This window comes from Schistocerca gregaria, chromosome 5, assembly GCF_023897955.1.
Source record: "Schistocerca gregaria isolate iqSchGreg1 chromosome 5, iqSchGreg1.2, whole genome shotgun sequence".
Lineage (NCBI taxonomy): Eukaryota > Metazoa > Arthropoda > Insecta > Orthoptera > Acrididae > Schistocerca > Schistocerca gregaria.
The window spans coordinates 514869712-514889011 of record NC_064924.1 but is presented as its reverse complement, the minus strand read 5'-3'; the positions used below and the strand labels follow the sequence as shown (position 1 = coordinate 514889011).

The following is a 19300-nucleotide window of genomic DNA, read 5'->3' as shown; positions in this document are numbered from 1 at the left end:
CGAAGTCTCAGACGGTGTTCAGGAAAGATAGATTAGGCAGAATTGGTGGTGGAGTGTTGGTGTCTGTCAGTAGTGGTTTATCTTGTAGTGAAGTCGAAGTAGATACTCCGTGCGAATTGGTGTGGGTGGAGGTTATACTTAACAGCCGAATTAAGTTAATAATTGGCTCCTTCTACCAACCCCCAGACTCCGATGATACAGTTGCGGAACAGTTCAGAGAAAGTTTGAGTCTCGTAACAAATAAATACCCCACTCATACGGTTATAGTTGGTGGGGACTTCAACCTACCCTCGGTATGTTGGCAAAAATACTTGTTCAAAACCGGTGGTAGGCAGAAAACGTCTTCCGAGATTGTCCTAAATGCATTCTCCGAAAATTATTTAGAGCAGTTAGTCCACGAACCCACGCGAATTGTAAATGGTTGCGAAAACACACTTGACCTCTTGGCCACAAACAATCCAGAGCTGATAGAGAGCATCATGACTGATACAGGGATTAGTGATCATAAGGTCATTGTAGCTAGGCTCAATACCATTTCTTCCAAATCCATCAGAAACAAACGCAAAATAATTTTATTTAAAAAAGCAGATAAAGTGCCACTAGAAGCCTTCCTAAAAGACAATTTCCATTCCTTCCGAACTGACTATGCGAATGTAGACGAGATGTGGCTCAAATTCAAAGATATAGTAGCAACAGCAATTGAGATATTCATACCTCATAAATTGGTAAGAGATGGAACGGATCCCCCGTGGTACACAAAAAAGGTCCGAACGCTGTTGCAGAGGCAACGGAAAAAGCATGCGAAGTTCAGAAGAACGCGAAATCCTGAAGATGGGATAAAATTTACAGACGCGCGAAATTTGGCACGTACTTCGATGCGAGATGCCTTTAATAGGTTCCACAACGAAACATTGTCTCGAAATTTGGTAGAAAATCCGAAGAAATTCTGGTCGTATGTAAAGTACACAAGCGGCAAGACGCAGTCAATACCTTCGCTGCGCAGTGCCGATGGTACTGTTATCGACGACTGTGCCGCTAAAGCGGAGTTATTGAACGCAGTTTTCCGAAATTCCTTCACCAGGGAAGACGAATGGAATATTCCAGAATTTGAAACACGAACATCTGCTAGCATGAGTTTCTTAGAAGTAGATACCTTAGGGGTTGCGAAGCAACTCAAATCGCTTGATACGGGCAAGTCTTCAGGTCCAGATTGTATACCGATTAGGTTCCTTTCAGATTACGCTGATACTATAGCTCCCTACTTAGCACTCATATACAACCGCTCGCTCACCGATAGATCTGTACCTACAGATTGGAAAATTGCGCAGGTCGCACCAGTGTTCAAGAAGGGTAGTAGGAGTAATCCATTTAACTACAGACCTATATCATTGACGTCGGTTTGCAGTAGGGTTTTGGAGCATATACTGTATTCAAACATTATGAATCACCTCGAAGGGAACGATCTATTGACACGTAATCAGCATGGCTTCAGAAAACATCGCTCTTGTGCAACGCAGCTAGCTCTTTATTCGCACGAAGTAATGGCCGCTATCGACAGGGGATCTCAAGTTGATTCCGTATTTCTAGATTTCCGGAAAGCTTTTGACACCGTTCCTCACAAGCGACTTCTAATCAAGCTGCGGAGCTATGGGGTATCGTCTCAGTTGTGCGACTGGATTCGTGATTTCCTGTCAGGAAGGTCGCAGTTCGTAGTAATAGACGGCAAATCATCGAGTAAAACTGAAGTGATATCAGGTGTTCCCCAGGGAAGCGTCCTGGGACCTCTACTGTTCCTGATCTATATAAATGACCTGGGTGACAATCTGAGCAGTTCTCTTAGGTTGTTCGCAGATGATGCTGTAATTTACCGTCTAGTAAGGTCATCCGAAGACCAGTATCAGCTGCAAAGCGATTTAGAAAAGATTGCTGTATGGTGTGTCAGGTGGCAGTTGACGCTAAATAACGAAAAGTGTGAGATGATCCACATGAGTTCCAAAAGAAATCCGTTGGAATTCGATTACTCGATAAATAGTACAATTCTCAAGGCTGTCAATTCAACTAAGTACCTGGGTGTTAAAATTACGAACAACTTCAGTTGGAAGGACCACATAGATAATATTGTCGGGAAGGCGAGCCAAAGGTTGCGTTTCATTGGCAGGACACTTAGAAGATGCAACAAGTCTACTAAAGAGACAGCTTACACTACACTCGTTCGTCCTCTGTTAGAATATTGCTGCGCGGTGTGGGATCCTTACCAGGTGGGATTGACGGAGGACATCGAGAGGGTGCAAAGAAGGGCAGCTCGTTTTGTATTATCGCGTTATAGGGGAGAGAGTGTGGCAGATATGATACACGAGTTGGGATGGAAGTCATTACAGCATAGACGTTTTTCGTCGCGGCGAGAGCTTTTTACGAAATTTCAGTCACCAACTTTCTCTTCCGAATGCGAAAATATTTTGTTGAGCCCAACCTACATAGGTAGGAATGATCATCAAAATAAAATAAGAGAAATCAGAGCTCGAACATAAAGGTTTAGGTGTTCGTTTTTCCCGCTTGCTGTTCGGGAGTGGAATAGTAGAGAGATAGTATGATTGTGGTTCGATGAACCCTCTGCCAAGCACTTAAATGTGAATTGCAGAGTAGTCATGTAGATGTAGATGTAGATGTAGATGTAGATACATTGATGACATCTTTACAAAATGGACTCATAGTGAGGCTGACCTGTTAAAATTCCTGGACTCTGAATACCTTCTTCCAATTAAATTTCACATGGTTCTATTCCAAACCCCATGCCACTTCCCTTGATGCTGATATTGTCCTCACTGAAGCCCAGCTACACACTTCCGTCCACGTTAAACCTACAACAGTACTTAATTTTTGGTAATTGCCATCCTTTCCATGTCAAACGTTCCATCTCACACAGCCTTGGCATACATAGCAGCTTGCAAACATATTTGTTCAGATGCAGACTCTACAGCAATACACTACCGTTCTCACTTCAGCCTTCACTGCACGTAATTACCCCACAAGCTTAGTTACAAAGCAGATTTCCCGGGCCATCACATCCAATCCTGGTACTGGTGATCCCTCTACAAAACAGCTTCAGAGCATACCATTGGTATGTGTTAATCAGTTGCTTCAACAGGGCCAAGACATCCTAAATCATACCCTGAAATGAGATCCATTCTGTCTGAAATTTTGCCCACCACATATAGAATAGCTTTCTGTCGCCCTCCCAATCTCCGCAATATTCTTGTCAGACCCTATGCCTCTGCACTAATCTCCCTACCCTATATGGTTCCTACCCCTGCGACCATCCCCGCTGCAAAACTTGCCATATGCACCCTCCTACCATGACCTATTATAGCCCTGTAACTGGCAATACATATACAATCAAAGGGAGAGCTACCTTGAAATGACACGTCATATACCAGCTATTATGTAAACATTGTTCGGCCTCCTAAATCAGCATGACTACAACCAAATTATCAATTAGGATGAATGGGCATAGGTAAAGGGTGTATACTGGCAACTCGAAATATCCTGTTGCAGAGCATGCTCTACAACAGACAGTCATGACCTAGGTGCCTGTTTCACCACACGTGCCATCTGGATTCTTCCCCCAGATACCAGTTTCCCAGAACTCCACAGGTGTGAACTGGCACTACAACATATCCTTGGTTCTCATCCCATACCTGGCCCTAATTTACATTAATTTCTTCTGTCTCAGCATTTCTTCACAGTAGCTACTCTTTTCCTCACTCCATTTTAGTTTTCTACACCTTTCATTGTCTTTCCTGTCTATTTTTCACCACCCCCTCCCACCTCTGTTACATACAATGCACTTAGTTTTTCACTCTTATTAATTCACGCATGTTCTTTAAGCACTAATCTCTCTCTCGCATATTGCCTTGTCTTACACCTTTATGCTCTCAGGTTTTCAAATCTCATCCAATGCAGTCCCCAACAATCAGTCTTTCCTTCTCATCCCATGTGGTAAGTCTCCCCTGACCTGCAGTTCTGGGTGTCTTTCCCAAAATCTACACCTTTTCCTAGACCTTTCCATTCCTTTTCCTTCACTCCTATTCCTTCCACTTCAACCCTCCTGGTTGAAGAAGGAGCCATTGGCTCCAAACGCTTTTCTAATTACAACCTTCTTTTACATGTGGGTTCTGCCACTACCTGGTGAGTAGATTTTTTTATCAATCCAACTGAATTATTTTTTTCATAACTGAGGTGTACTGAATAAGAAATACTTGATTGAGTCACATGCATGATCACACATTTTGTAATGTTACCTTATTGATGAATATGTTGTGTGGAACTATATAAAAATCCTGCTAAATGGCATTAAGTATAGGAACCACTGGATTACTATCACTTATGGCAAGAGGATCTAGTGAAAGAAGACAACTTGTGGTAGATCAGCAGATTGATTCGACTTCAGAAAAGTTATCATATTTAAGCATAAAATCAAGAAATTGGAAAGAATGGTACTAAAACATTAAGTACCATGAAAATTCATACCATGCTGGGATTTAAAAAAGTGTGTGTGTGTGATGTGCACAAAGAAGGATCTGTAGATGACAAATTTCAACAATTTTTGTCAATGATTTTATTATTAGAGAGCATGATGGCAGCTTAATCTTGTACAAAAATGTGATAACATTATAATGAGACACCTTAAGATTATCAGATTCTGTTTATAGCTGTGGTGGGAGGAGGGAAGTTGGAGGCAAATGTATTGGCTAGGAGGGGACGGAGGGTTGGGGGAAAAATAAATAAATGCAAGGTTTGAACACGGGAAGAGTAGCTGAGAAAATGATGGACTAGGAAAAGAGGGGTAAGGGTAAAGGAGCTGGGGATATACAATGGGAAGGAGACTAGAAAAGCTATAAGCCAAGGTGAATGTGACAATGGAGGATATGTTGGAGAAATTGTTATCACTTGTGTAGTTAAAAAAAAGCTGATGTAGAAAGGAGTATCTAAATGGCACCAGCCAACATGTTCAGCAAATAGTTGGCCAAGTCTGCAATTTGCTGACTAATTGTCATTCCTACACAGAATGCTGCAGAAGAGTTGCTGTTTGGTGGTGGCCCTCCATGCAGGCAGACTGAGACAACTGAGAACTCTGCCAATCAGTTGCTGAACATGCTGCACATTACAACACCAACTACTTCAATGACTGTTTCATTACCCACACTATTTTGATTCTCCACTGCTCCATATCTGTTCACTCCAACACCCACTCTCCTCTTACTCTCAGACTCAGCACCTCCCCCCCCCCCCCCCCCCCTCTTCTTCTTCTTCTTCTTCTTCTTCTTCTTCAATCTTTCCTGTGGATGCCACCTTCCCAGTTCTCATTTTGCTTGTACTGCTGAGTTACATGTCTCCCATTCTGCCCATATTCTACCATATTTATCACCCTCTCCTTGCCTCATACATCTTATCTCTTCTCAGTTGCCACATGTCTTATCCCTCCACAGTCTCTTGTGAGCCTAGCAACATCTCAAAACAGATTACTACTGCAGCCAGGAATAGGTCTGCTTGGGCATCTGTGTAGTGATGTTTGTGAGAATGGGTACTTATCCTTAAATAATAGCAGTGGCTTGAAAGCTGTTTTTATTTCTGTGCTATTATGTGTGTCTATCTGCCACAGATAAATCAGCTATAGGTGAGTGGTTACCTTTTGTTATCTGTGTTTATGTGTTCATCCTGGAGTTTCCATTATTATAACACATTTTAATTACATACACCTTGGCTATTATCAAGCCATAAATGACCCTGACTCTGTGTAATTGTGCTCTATTTTTTTGTCCCACAAATCTCTGTTTTAGTTCCACATCTGCTGTTCCTACTTCAACCTTGTGATGCCCTAGTCTCAAGATATACTCAGCAGTAAACTGGCCTCTGCAATATCGTAACCATTGCCGTGAGCCTTCCTAGCTGTTCATGCGGCAGGTTTTCAGTTCTTACACAGCTTTTATCCAGAGCACCAAATACACTGGAACATTATATTTCTATGCTGGATTGCGGTGACTGTTAAAAGAAATAGCACTGGGGCCAAAATATTAACTGGGATTTTGAAAGACAAAAATATCAACAATGTGCAAGTAAACAGCTTTCTCAATTACTGGTTGCATGAAAAAGGCACGAAGGTTAACCTTAAAATTCATCAGTGATGATATTCCATGGACATGCTACGTTTGTTTATGAGTTGAAACAGCCAATATTATTAGTACAGCGGATTCAAAAAACTAACAATGTTCTCACTTTAAGATGACCATGAACTTTCACAGATGAGAGAATGGCATTACTGTACAGTTTCTCACTGACAATGTGACACAACAATCACTAAAATTTCACTGTGATTTGTACTTCTAACAGCAAGCAGTTCTGATTTTTCCTCTGTAGTGAACAGGCATGGCTAATTCAAATAACAGAAAACTTGTTGTTCTTTCATTAGAAAAGCGAATTTCTGCTGCCAAAGAGAGTCCAAAAGAAAACTCTCAATGTCATTTAGCAAGTGAATTTGATTGTCGAATAAGCCAAATACTGAATATGACTGCAAATCATGGTAGATAAGTTAGGGAATGGGAAGAAAACAACAACAAAAATTCAAAGAAAAGATGGCGGCAACCATTTGAAGATATTAATACTGCCATTTCAGTGCGGTTTAATAGAACATGTGCCAAAGGATTGCCCATTAATGGACCAATACAACAAGAGAAAGCTCTTACATTTGCTTCTGATCTGCTGCAAAAGGACATTGAGACATTAAATAGTGAAACAGTGACTATAAAAAAAGAAAAAGATAGATTAATACGGGAAAAACAGGCGGGTGCATGTGAAACCGAAATAAAATAAGATACTAAAAACAAAATTACAAAACAGCTACACAATGACACTGAAGGATTTAAAACTGAATTACTGACTACGAAGAAAGAAAGTGATAGATTAACTCAAGAAAAACATTTCTGTGTGTGTGATATCCATCAAACGGAAATTAGCAAAACAGAATCTAGGGTTTCTGAACAACACCAGCCACGTAAGAAACAAAACCTTCAAACTACACATGGTGTGCGAAATGTGATCAAAAATAATGTAGAAAACTCACCCATCGGACTATCTGTAAACAAATATAAATGGGAAACAGTGACACACAAAAAGGACAAAGTGGAAGAGTCGCAGTAAAACAGATTGAAAAAAGGAACTCTCTTGTTGTTGGCAACTCCATACACCAGGCTGTGAAATTGATGTTCATCCCAGAATACAATCGCATTAGATCAGCAGATACTTCTAAAATATTCTAAACTCGAAACGAAGAGAAACTGAAAGTGTAAATGAAAAATAAGGACGAATATGAAGGTGTTTTCATTCATGTCAGAACAAATTCCATCTGGAACAGCAGTGAGGAAGAACTAATCAGTGAAACATGGAACTTGATCCTTGCAAATTCAAGAATTATCGTTAGTGTAATTTTACACAGGTCAGTGATTCATACATAAATAAGATAAACAGTGGAATCAGGGAACAATGCGAGAAGCTGGGTGCAATTTTTGTAGACTCAAATTTGTAAGTGGTAAGTGTCTGGGAAAGGATGGGCTACACTTTAATGTGTTAGGTTCAATGACTTTCAGCAAAATGATCGTAGACATCCACAGAATCATTAAATGCAAAAGTAACTGAAAATTTTCAAAAGGGGTGAAAAAACAGAAGTGGTGACCCAAAATGGAAATTGTAAATATAATTGGACACGTGAAGCTCTTCAAAGTATAAACAAACTCAAAAATTCTATCTTTATGCATTTAAATATAAACAGTTTAGCAGGAAAACATCCAAATTTAGGTTACTCTAAAATTGATGAACTGCAACTTATACCTTCTGAACTGGCAAACATAAATGTAGTCTGCTTAAACGAACACTGGCTCACAAAAGAATGTGTAGACGTTCTAAATGTTTTATTTTTTAGTAATTTCAAACTTGCCAGCAGCTTTTGTAGAAAAAAACAAATCTCGTGGGGACTCCTGTATCTTACTGCATGCCTACTTAAACTTGAAAGTGAAAGAAGCTTATAGTTACCTAAATGAAGAGTGTAGTTTTGAAATCTGTTGTGTAGAGCTGCATGATTTAAATACTGTGATAACATCAATCTACAGAATTCCTGGGAGTTCTGCTACTAAATCGTTCTTAGAAAAATTTCAATATCTCTTAGATAAGCTTAAAAAAGAAAGCAAGAAAAAGATTGTGATTGCAGGAGACTTCAACTTAAATAGATTAATTGAAAGCAGTGCCATTGAAAAATTTCATGATTTAATCCAAAAATCTGGTTTCAAGTTAAACTTTACTATGTGCACAAGAGAAAACTTCACTCAGCAACCTGCATAGATAATATTATTACAAATTATCAGTTTGATGATACAAGGAAGTTTTGCCTAGATCTAGGGATATCTCATCACTCAGCTTTGTTTATAGAGCTCCCCAAAACAGAGAAACTAAAATCTGAATCTTATATAAGAAGGAGTTTTAGCAAAGAAAATTTAGAGTTGTGATAAATTAAGTGTTATACGCAAGCTTTTAGACCGCTATGATTCAAGCAACAAAAATTTTGATAAATTTCTAAATAGTTTTCTGGGTGTATTCAATGAAGCATTTCCCCAAAATCTTATCAAAAGAGAGTCAGGAATAAATGAACTTGGATTAAACCAGGCATAAAAATTTAAAGTGCCAGAAAAAGACAGCTGCACAATAAGCTCAAAGTAAACAGAAATTTTAATTTTGTAACTTATGTTAAGCGCTATAAGACTATATTCAAAAAAGTGATACTGGCAGCAAAAAAACTGGCAAATAGTATATTCATAAACAAACAAAGAAATAAAACAAATGCAGTCTGGTCTGTTGTGAAATCAGAGTTGGGAGTCAACATTAAAATTAAAGAAATTCTCAAATTCGGTTTCAGGGTGATATTATTGTAAATCATGTTCAAATGTCAAACTGCTTCAATGATTTCTTTGTCAATATAGCAAAATCAGATGTGGACATGGACAGCCCATCAGGACAATATGATTTTGAGGCATAGAGAGGTCATACAAATCATTAATTTAAAAAAAAAAATCACAAAAATCACTCAGGAAGATGCGAAAGACACAGTATTATCACTAAAAAACAAAATTTCAGCTGGATGGGATGGAATATCTTCCATGGTAATCAAGGCAGCATGCCATATTATTTCATACCCAATGACTATTTTTCCAAACCAGTCCTTTGAAAAGGGGTCTTTCCCAGATGTCCTAAAATATGCAGACACTAAGTCATTATTTAAAAAGGGATCACCAGAAGATGTGGGAAACTACTGGCCTATCTCTCTCCTTCCTGTTTATTTAACTTGTGGCAAAAAACTAGAAAATTTTCTTACAGTAAATGACATTATTTGTAAAAATCAGTTTGGTTTTCAAAGAGGAGAAAGCACCATAAATGCCACCAGAGAATTTACAGAAAAAATAAGCACATCACTAGTCCAGGGTACAAAAGTCTCAAGAATTGTCTGTGATCTAACGAAAGCGTTTGACTCAGTGAACCACTCACTACTACTTCATAAGCTGAAGAGCTATGGGACTGACGATACTGCATTACAGTTGTTCAACTCTTATCTGATAGAAAGGAAACAAAGAGTTACTTTAACACTTGCACTCTGAAAAACAATTTCCCAAGGAGTTCTACAGGGTTCAATACTGGTTGTATATAAATGATTTACCATCAAATATTGATGCTCATTCAGTCTTGTTCACAGATGACACCTCAGCCCTGATAGAAAATGATACAACAGAAAAGATTGCAGATAGTATAGAAAATGTTCTGGGGAAACTGGAATCCTAGTTCCATAAAAATGGACTGCAGCTCGATGTCACTAAGATCCAGATAATGCAATTTGTCTCTACATTGTCAGCAATATGTCCTGTACAAATATCCCATAATAATCAACTGATGACAGAAGTGAGCCATGTGAAATTCTTGGGCCTAAACCTTGAGAAAGTTTAAACTGGAAGACACACATAGACTTCCTGGCAAATAAATTCTATAGCTTTTGCAATGATTATTATATCTGGTGCCACTCATGTGAATACAAGAAAGACAGTCTACCACAGTTATTTTGAGTCTGTTATTCAGTATGGGATGATTTTCTGGGGAAACTCTAGAAGCAGTACAAGGCTACTAATTCTTCAAAAGAAAATCATTAGAAATGTGTGCTGGTCACAAAAATAAGTCAAGGCACCCATTGTTCAAGAAATTAAAAATACTAACAGTTACTTCATTGTACATTTTTGAAATTTTGATTTTTGTATATAATAATCAACATAATCTTGAAAAGTTCTGTTCTAAGCATAGCTATGGTACTCGTCACAAGGAAAACTTCAAATTTCCTTTACATCATTTAAAGCTTTATGCTCAGACACAACTGTACATGGGACTAAAAATATATCACAAATTAAAAGGAAGAAACACATTAACAATGGACCTTGATTTGCTGAAAAGTTTACTCCAAAATACTTTAATAGAGAAATGTTACTACACCACTGAAGAATTCATGGAAGACAGTCTGACACTTTGAACAATAAAAATCTATAGTTAATATTGCAGTGTTGTCTGTGTACAACAAAGGAAATTGGTAAATTGTTAATTTATGGTAAATATATTTAATGTTATAGTTATGTAAATAAAATAGAAAGAAACTTCCACATGGGAAAAATATATTAAAAACAAAGATTCCAAGACTTACCAAGCGGGAAAGCGCCGGTAGATAGGCACAATGAATAAAACACACAAACACACACACAGAATTTCGAGCTTTCGCAACCGGCGGCTGCTTCGTCAGGAAAGAGGGAAGGAAAAGGAAAGATGAAAGGATGTGGGTTTTAAGGGAGAGGGTAAGGAGTCATTCCAATCCCGGGAGTGGAAAGACTTACCTTAGGGGGAAAAAAGGATAGGTATATACTCGCGCGCGCACACACACGCACGCACGCACGCACGCACGCACACACACACACACACACACACACACACACACACACACACACACACACACACATCCATCCATACGTACACAGACACAAGCAGACATATTTCTGTCTGCTTGTGTCTGTGTATGTATGGATGGATGTGTGTGTGTGTGTGTGTGTGTGTGTGTGTGTGTGTGTGTGTGTGTGCGCGCGAGTAATAAAAAGTTGATAATAAAATTTTATGTAGCCTGGACATTGAAATTCACTGCCAAAGCAAAATTTCTAATTTATAGCTTGTGGCATAATTTATAACTTTTATTACAAAGAAATATCAGAGCAACTGCTAGGGAAATGACAGTCCTTACCAATGTGTAACTTCAATCAATCTTAATGCTTACTACAATTCCGACAGTCAGTATTACAATGAGTAACAAACAAAAAGTTTCTGTCCACAGCCAGTAAGCAATCTTATTTTAACTGATCTTTGAAAATTAACATAATATGTTGTACGTGTTTTCTATTTGATTATTATCTGACTACTGTGACATCTGTGGTTTGAAGTACTTGAAAGTGGCATTAGGTACTCTTCCTACATCATGACACAAATAACTATTCTTACATATGGTTGCTTACGAGTATCAAATTCAGTTTCAATCTAATTATTCTTGTTCCAGTGAGGAACTGATGACTGTTGGTTGTTTTCATTAATGACATACTTTGGAAATCTTTTTTTCCAAATTAACTACTGTTAATTAAAAATTAGTTTACGTAATAAAAATATATAAAGTTAACCAAACTTTGTTTCTAATCGTCAAGTACTGAGCAGTAGCGATTCGGTTATAACTTCATCTACTTCTCTCAGTTTTGCATTATTCTTCGGAGTAGATGCCTTTTCCCCATAGATTAGGGGCTTTTGATATCAAATAGAAAAGCCTAATTAGCCAGAGGGGTAGGAGGGTTATACCCTCATTGCCAGCAAACCCTGCCACCCTACACAACCTGCAGCCTAAACAGACCATCCAAAGAAGAATCAGACCTCTCCAAATGTCTCGCCCTTTCCCCTCACCCAAATTCATACTAGGCTTGCTAAAGATCTTTTCTCCTTCTCCTGGAGCCTACAGTGGAAACTATTTTTAACCACTAACCAATATTGACCCCGCCTTACTCAATTTATTCCTCTGTCTAACCATGATACAACCTCACTCCGCCTCAATCATCATCTGATAATAGCCTTAACTCAAACACTGCATCACCATCATACCCCAAATCCCTCCACATTGCAACTAATCTCACATCTGCGGAACCAACTACAATCCACCACAGAAATAATCCTTCCTGCGGACAAATGCTCCATCACTGTGGTTATGAACTGCAGAGGTTAGCTGGTTGAGAGACTCTATTGTCACTCCATTCCATAAATCCCGCATGATCTCCAGTCTTCCTCAATTTGCTAGGTCCATCTCAGAACCTCTCTCCTGAACCTATTTCACTACTCAACAGACTCCTACATTCTACATGCTTTCTAAAATACATACACCTGATCGCCAAAGATGCCCCTTTGCGGCTGGATTCCTTGCAACCACAAAGAGAATCTCTTGTCCTTGTCGAACTGCACCTGCAATTTATTACCTGTAACCTACCTACCTGCTCCCAACCATTTCCGTTACCAACTCTGTACATTTCCTGTCCCTTTACCACCTGACGCCCTATTCGGCACAGCTGATGCCACCTGCGTATACACTAACGTCCACCATGCCCACAGCCTTGCTGATGCTGAAAACTAGCTTTCCCAATGTCTGATTGCTTCCAAATCTACAATCTTCTTCCTGGTCACCATGAACAATTATATTCTCACCTACAATTACATCTCTTCTGTAGGCATTATCAACAAAAACTACATGGTATGATAAAGGGCACCCACATGGCAATATCCTATGCCAACCTATGCATGGGCCATCTAGAGGAATCCTCCCTAACCACCCAGAATTTAAAACCCCTCATCTAGCCCAGATGTAATGATGACACTTCTGTGATCTGGACAAAGGGTGGGGACACCCACTCCGCATTCCTCTAGGACCTCCACACCTTCTCCCCTATTCACTTCATTTGGCCCTCCTCAACCCAACAAGCCACCATCTTCCACGTTCATTCTACTTCAATAATGACTAAATCAGTAGTTCCGCCCACACCAAACCTACCAACCACCAAAAATACCTCCAGTTCGACAGCTGCCACCCATTCCATACAAAGATGTCCCTTCCATATAGCCTAGCCTCTCATCATTGCATCTGCAATGATGAACAGTCGTCGGCCAGTGTGGCCGTGCGGTTCTAGGCACTTCAGTCCGGAACCGTGCGACTGCTACGGTCGCAGGTTCGAATCCTGCCTCGGCCATGGATGTGTGTGATGTCCTTAGGTTAGTTAGTTTTAAGTAGATCTAAGTTCTAGGGGACTGATGACCTCAGATGTTAAGTCCCATAGTGCTCAAGAGCCATTTGAACCATTTGATGAACAGTCCCTCTCTAGATATATTGAGGGCCTCGCTGAGGTCTTCAAAGTCTGAATTTACCCTCCCAACCTTATCCAGAAATTGATCTTCCTTATCCAGAAACTGATCTTCCACACACTGTCTTTCCAGTCACCTACCATTCCCTACATACTCACTGTCTAGGCACAAAGAAGTGACCCTTGTGACTCAGTAGCAAACAGGACTGGAGCAATTGAATCACATTCTCCATCAAGGTTTTGAGTACCTCTCGCCTGTCCTGAAATGTGAAATATCCTCCCCACCTGTTTCACAGCCATATTCCATTGCCCACCCAACCTAAGAAATCTCCTTGTCCATCCCTGCTCCTAACCCCTTGTTAAAGGGCTCAAATCCCTGTAATAGACTCAGATACAAAACATTTGCCAACAAATCCTTCCCCTGCCACCTTCTCTCACCCAGTCACAGATATCTCATATGCCATCAAAGGCACAGCCACCTGTGAAACCAGCCATGTGGCCTACTGACTTAGCTACAAACACTATGCGGCTTTCTACATGTTCATGACCACCAATAAGTTTTCTGTACACATAAACGGCCAACACCAAACTGTGGCCAAGAGACAGCAGGCCCACTCAATTGATAGGCATGTCACACAACATGGTTTACTTGATTTCAATAACTGCTTCACCACATGTACCATCTGTATTCTTTCCACCAACACCAGCTTTTCTGAACTGTGCACTCTCCCTACAAAAATCCTCAGTTCCTGTAACTTTCATAGGGTGACCTTTACTAGTCCCTATCCCCAACCACATCATCCTCTTTCTTACTCCTACTACTCCAGCCTGACACACTCCTATTATTCCCTCCCCACCCCCTCCCCCAAGTACACCTGCACAGTCTTTCCTCTTCTGTGCTCCTCTAGCCCCCCCCCCCCCCTCCCCTCATACTGCACCCTCCATATGCAACTAACAGGCAAACCACAATCCTGCAGGCACCACTACAACATCATCTTCCCGACCCTGCTCTGCTGTCATGGCTCACCACATTTGGATCTCTGCAATCAGATGTGACATTGGTAACACGTGAGGACTTGATCGGACAGCTAATAGTGAATACGGTTTCATTATTTACTTTTAAGAACATTTTAATTCTTTATCTCTGATTAACAATGAAACATATTCTTGTATAAACAACAATAATTCTCTTCTTAAAGTTATGTTTGCAAACTAAATTAGGCATTTCAATACTGTCTATTGTTCAGCCAAACTAATATTTTTACTGCCCAACATGTATGAGCACATGTGTGTCATTATCTTCTGTTCAGGTATTATACTTCACAACATTAAGTTCTTTAGGACCTTCTGTATGATAATGTACACAAGGCCATATGGAACCAAACATTCTAGTACATAAATTATAGTAATATGGTTCTGCTTTTAATCACTGCACAAATGCCAAAATTGTGGACATTGAGATAAGCGATTGCAGAACAGAAAAGCAACAACGATTGTGTAACAGTGCAAAAGGCATCTGGACCAAAGAAAGAACTATTATATTCTATAGAGATTATGTGAAATAAAATGCAGCTCTTCTAGCTGTAGTTCACTGGAGCAAGAAAACATACCTAGACACTGGAAAAAAGCACAAGTCATTCCCATTTTCAAACCAGCTCATTGGAAACATGCAAATAATTATAGGCTTATACTGCGGATGTCAATCTGTAACAGGATCATAGAGGATGGTTTTGCTCACATATTTTGAGGTTTCTGGGGAATGAAAATCTCCTCTATAGAAATCAACATGCATCTTGGGAAACTAAGCTTACTCTGTTCCTCCTAGAAATTCTAAGTGCTGTAAACAAAGACATCCAGGTCAAAGCCATGTTCCTGTACCGTATTGCAGAGAGACCTTCAGAGGATCAGTGATTCATGTAGGATTGGCAGTTGACCCTGAATGTAAATAAATGTAACACAATGTGCAAAGACAAAGAATTCAACTACTGTATGATTACATTATTGGCAGCAAATTACTGTAAATAGTAACCATCGCAAAATATGTAAGAGCAACCATCTGAAGCAAACTAAAGTGGAATGACCACATAAAACAAATTGTAGGAAGTGGAGGTGCTGGATGAGAACCATTGCAAGAATCTTAAGGAAAGCTTATTCACCCATAAATGAAGAACCTTACAAAACACTCGTTCAACTGATTTCTGAGTATTGCTCAACAGTCTGGGGCCCTCACAATGTTGGAGACAAGGAAGATCTAATGGAGAGTGTACAATCAGTCACGAGATCATTTAGTCAGTGTGAGAGCATTACAAAAATCTTCACCAAAACCCAATGGCAAAAATAGCAAGAGAGATGTTGTGCACCATGGAAAGGTTTGCTATTGAAATTCCAAAAACAGTATGTTCTGGGGAGAGCTGGGCAACATATTACTACCTCCCACATCTGTCTCATGAAATGTCCAGAACGAGAAAATCTGAGAAATCGGAGCTAATATAAAGATTTACTGACAATCATTTTTCCCATTTGCCACCTGTAAATGAAACAGTGAAGGGGTAAATAGACAGTGACACCAAAAGTATCTTCCACCAAATCCATAACATGACTTGCAGAGTATATATGTTGATGCAGCTGCAGAATATATTAGGACTGTAAAATAGATTAGTTGTTTGCACAAAAGGCAGGTCAGAATTCATGTAAGATAGTAATACTGAAAGGTATTCTGTAAACCTTACCTTATTGCAGCCTCCATCAAATTGTTGTGGCAAAAATTCAATGTGTCTCACACCTGGTATGGTCTTTGGAAGTTGAATGACCTTTGTTATAGCCCAGCTGTCCAAGGAAATAACTGTCATTGTTTGTGACTGGCAACCAATTACCATAGCACGCCCATTCCTGTGAATTTCGATGGAAATAGGTTTTCAAAAAGTGAAACTAGTAAGCTGCTGTATAGCACAATACACTATATTTTTAAAAAAGAATACTATTCTGCTAATGATAAATAAAAACAAGGATGTCAACAGAACTGCATTTTTGTGTCCCCTTAAATTAACATTTGTTTGTTCACACCTGATACATAGAAAAATTTTTATGTCTTCCTACAACCATAGTTTAATTTTGGAAAATCTCTTCTCCTTATACATCAAATAACCATCATCATTCCTACTGCTGACAGGTGTGCTACATCTCTCACTAAAGACATCCCAATGGGCTGCACATTTTCCATTTAATTCTTTTTGTTGTGCTAAACAAACAGTGTTAGTGAAGTCTGATGCCAATGAATGAAACAAAAATCACAGATGTTTTACAGAGAAATGAAACATACTTTATTTATACAACCAGTTTTAGTTGTCTGACCATCATCAACTTCATCAAAACATTCACAGCACCATTTTAGGCAAAATATAAAATCATTATCATCAGGCAAATTGTCATACCGTAATATAAATTAAATCATCACTCTATAAAAACTGTGCCAGGCTGTGTACTCTTACCAAGTTTTAACTTGAATGAGTACACTCCCTAGCACAGCTTTTATAGACTGACAATGGTATCCATATTACAGTATGATAACAGTGTGTTATTCATCACCTGACAATAAAGATTTTCTATTTTGCTGTGAATGTTTTTATGAACATGATGGTGATCATACAACTGAAACTGTTTGTATAAAAAAAAGTATTTTACCAGCAACTCAAGACAGTAATAAGACTTTTTGAAATTTTACAAGACATTAAAGCCACACAACACTGCCTGTCAAAAGGACATACAAAGGGCAAAATAAGGGGGAAAGTTTCTGGGTTGTCCTGTCCCAACATATCTCCATTGAGCATTACGCTATGATTACTTGCTTACTTAAGTTTTGAATGTTCCATCTACCTCATCAGTTTCTCTCTTTCATCATATGAATGATCTGCCTCAACTACCCCCCCCCCCCCCCCCTCTCTCTCTCTCTCTCTCTCTCTCTCTCTCTCTCTCTCTCTCTCTCTCTCTCTCTCTCTCTCTCTGCAGGTTCACATTATTATCACATTATAATGCTGGACTCCCCTTTCTTGTTCACAGTATTGTCAAGTAGTATCTCAAAATACACTGGAGTTTGATCCACATTACGAATTTGTGGTAATATATAGGAATGTTTGCAGCACAAATTTGTCACATAGCAATGAAAATTCACTCTTTTTTCCTTATGATCAGCTGAAAGGCATTGAGTGATGATAATTTTCCTCTGGACTCATAACCCATTTCAACTGAAAAATCTTGATAGTCTGCCCAAGTTAACTTGGAAACCAGTGATGCCTAGTTGTTTAGCTATAGCCAATGCTTTGAGTTGGCATATTTCACTTCCCACCATCCATCCATATTGTTGCTTCTCATCTATATAACAGAGCATTTTTTTTTCAAGATCCAAGTGCCTCACTTTTTGGCTGCAAAATGCCTGGTGAACACCGTTCATTTCCTGAAGCCTCCAGTCACAAATACAACCCTCGCTCACACCATACTTTCTTCCCGCTGCACCGTTTCCAATGTTCTCTGATTCTTCAACAACTTTTCCTTTAGCTATGTACAAGCAATAACAAGAACTTGTAGCCATAATTCACAAGTGTCCTCAGAGTCTTTCGTGGTGGCATGCTTCAATAAAATCCTCTCAGTTTACAAGCCACATCAATGATAAGTTAACACATTGTTAATACTTCACTTCTAACATACTACTGACAAGTCACAGACTGAAGCCGCCACAATGCTATCATATAATGGGATCTATAGTTTGAGGTGGAGCAGCACCAATCTTATTTCAATTATCTGTGGACCAGAGTTTTTCGTCCTTAAAATCAGGAATAAATATGTATGGATTATTCACGTATATACAGTATGTAGCCTTTATTTTCCCTTTGGTAGCAAATTTGAAGTCTGATGAAATCATCTTGGGTCAACAGGTGAGTCATAACATCCGTCACAATTTTTTGACTAGTTTTCTAATTCTCATCTTCAGGGGAAGTGTTGGGTTCATGTCCCGTTCATTACTTTATAGCCAAAGGACTGTAAACTTCTCTATCAAGGCCCAGAGGATGTGACAATCTCACGCCTCTGGGAGAGGTGTTACAGCTAGCGGTATGGGAAGCACCCCCAATGGTTTGGAGGGGTCTCTGGGTGTCAAGTACTCATGCTGCCTGTCTATTCTGCTCACTGCCTCCTTTTCTTTTGACAAGATCCTCATGTACTCTTATTTTCAGTGTCTCTATCATGGCCAAAACCCAGAACACTTTGGTATGGCACAGCAACAGTGTTCAAAAACAAAGTGCCATTCAGTGATGCTCTGGTCCACAACTGTTGACTTGTTGGTTTGGTCAACGTGAACACTCCTCAAATGTTCTGAACAGCACTGTGAGATGCATTACTGCATGTGGCTGACGTGCTGCACATCATACACCCAATTGATGCCATAGACACTAGGTGCCCAAAACCCTAGTTGGTTCTGGCTGCCTAAGCATACACTTGATTTTAACGGTTTTTATATTATGCTCCTCCATTATTCTGGCAATCTTGTCTGTGGGCAGCTCTGGATACAACAGGTGCTTGGTTCCTTCTTCTGGACTGTTTTCTTTCTTCTTACTTGGCTGAATAGTGCATCTTATTTGAGTCTCTGGGCAGCAATTGTTGCAAACTGTTTCACGCACGAGCTGTATTTTAATACAGACTTTCCCTGTCACACATGGCTCACACCATGTGTACTATGGTGGTAAGCAAAGATTTACATTGCACTGGAAGGTGGCAGCGACTGGTGTTTAGGTACACGTGCACACATC

At 39.5% G+C, this 19300-nt stretch overlaps 1 protein-coding gene across 2 annotated transcripts in view; it reads right to left on the bottom strand.

Annotated features, from left to right (window-relative positions):
* The window catches only part of LOC126272120 (TBC1 domain family member 31), a 281818-nt gene that overhangs the window by 194511 nt on the left and 68007 nt on the right, over positions 1-19300 (bottom strand). For both annotated transcript variants that reach the window (XM_049974719.1, XM_049974720.1), the window contains one exon: positions 16232-16391. In XM_049974719.1, coding sequence (XP_049830676.1) covers positions 16232-16391 — 160 coding nt within the window. The remainder of the gene's footprint in view (positions 1-16231; positions 16392-19300) is intronic.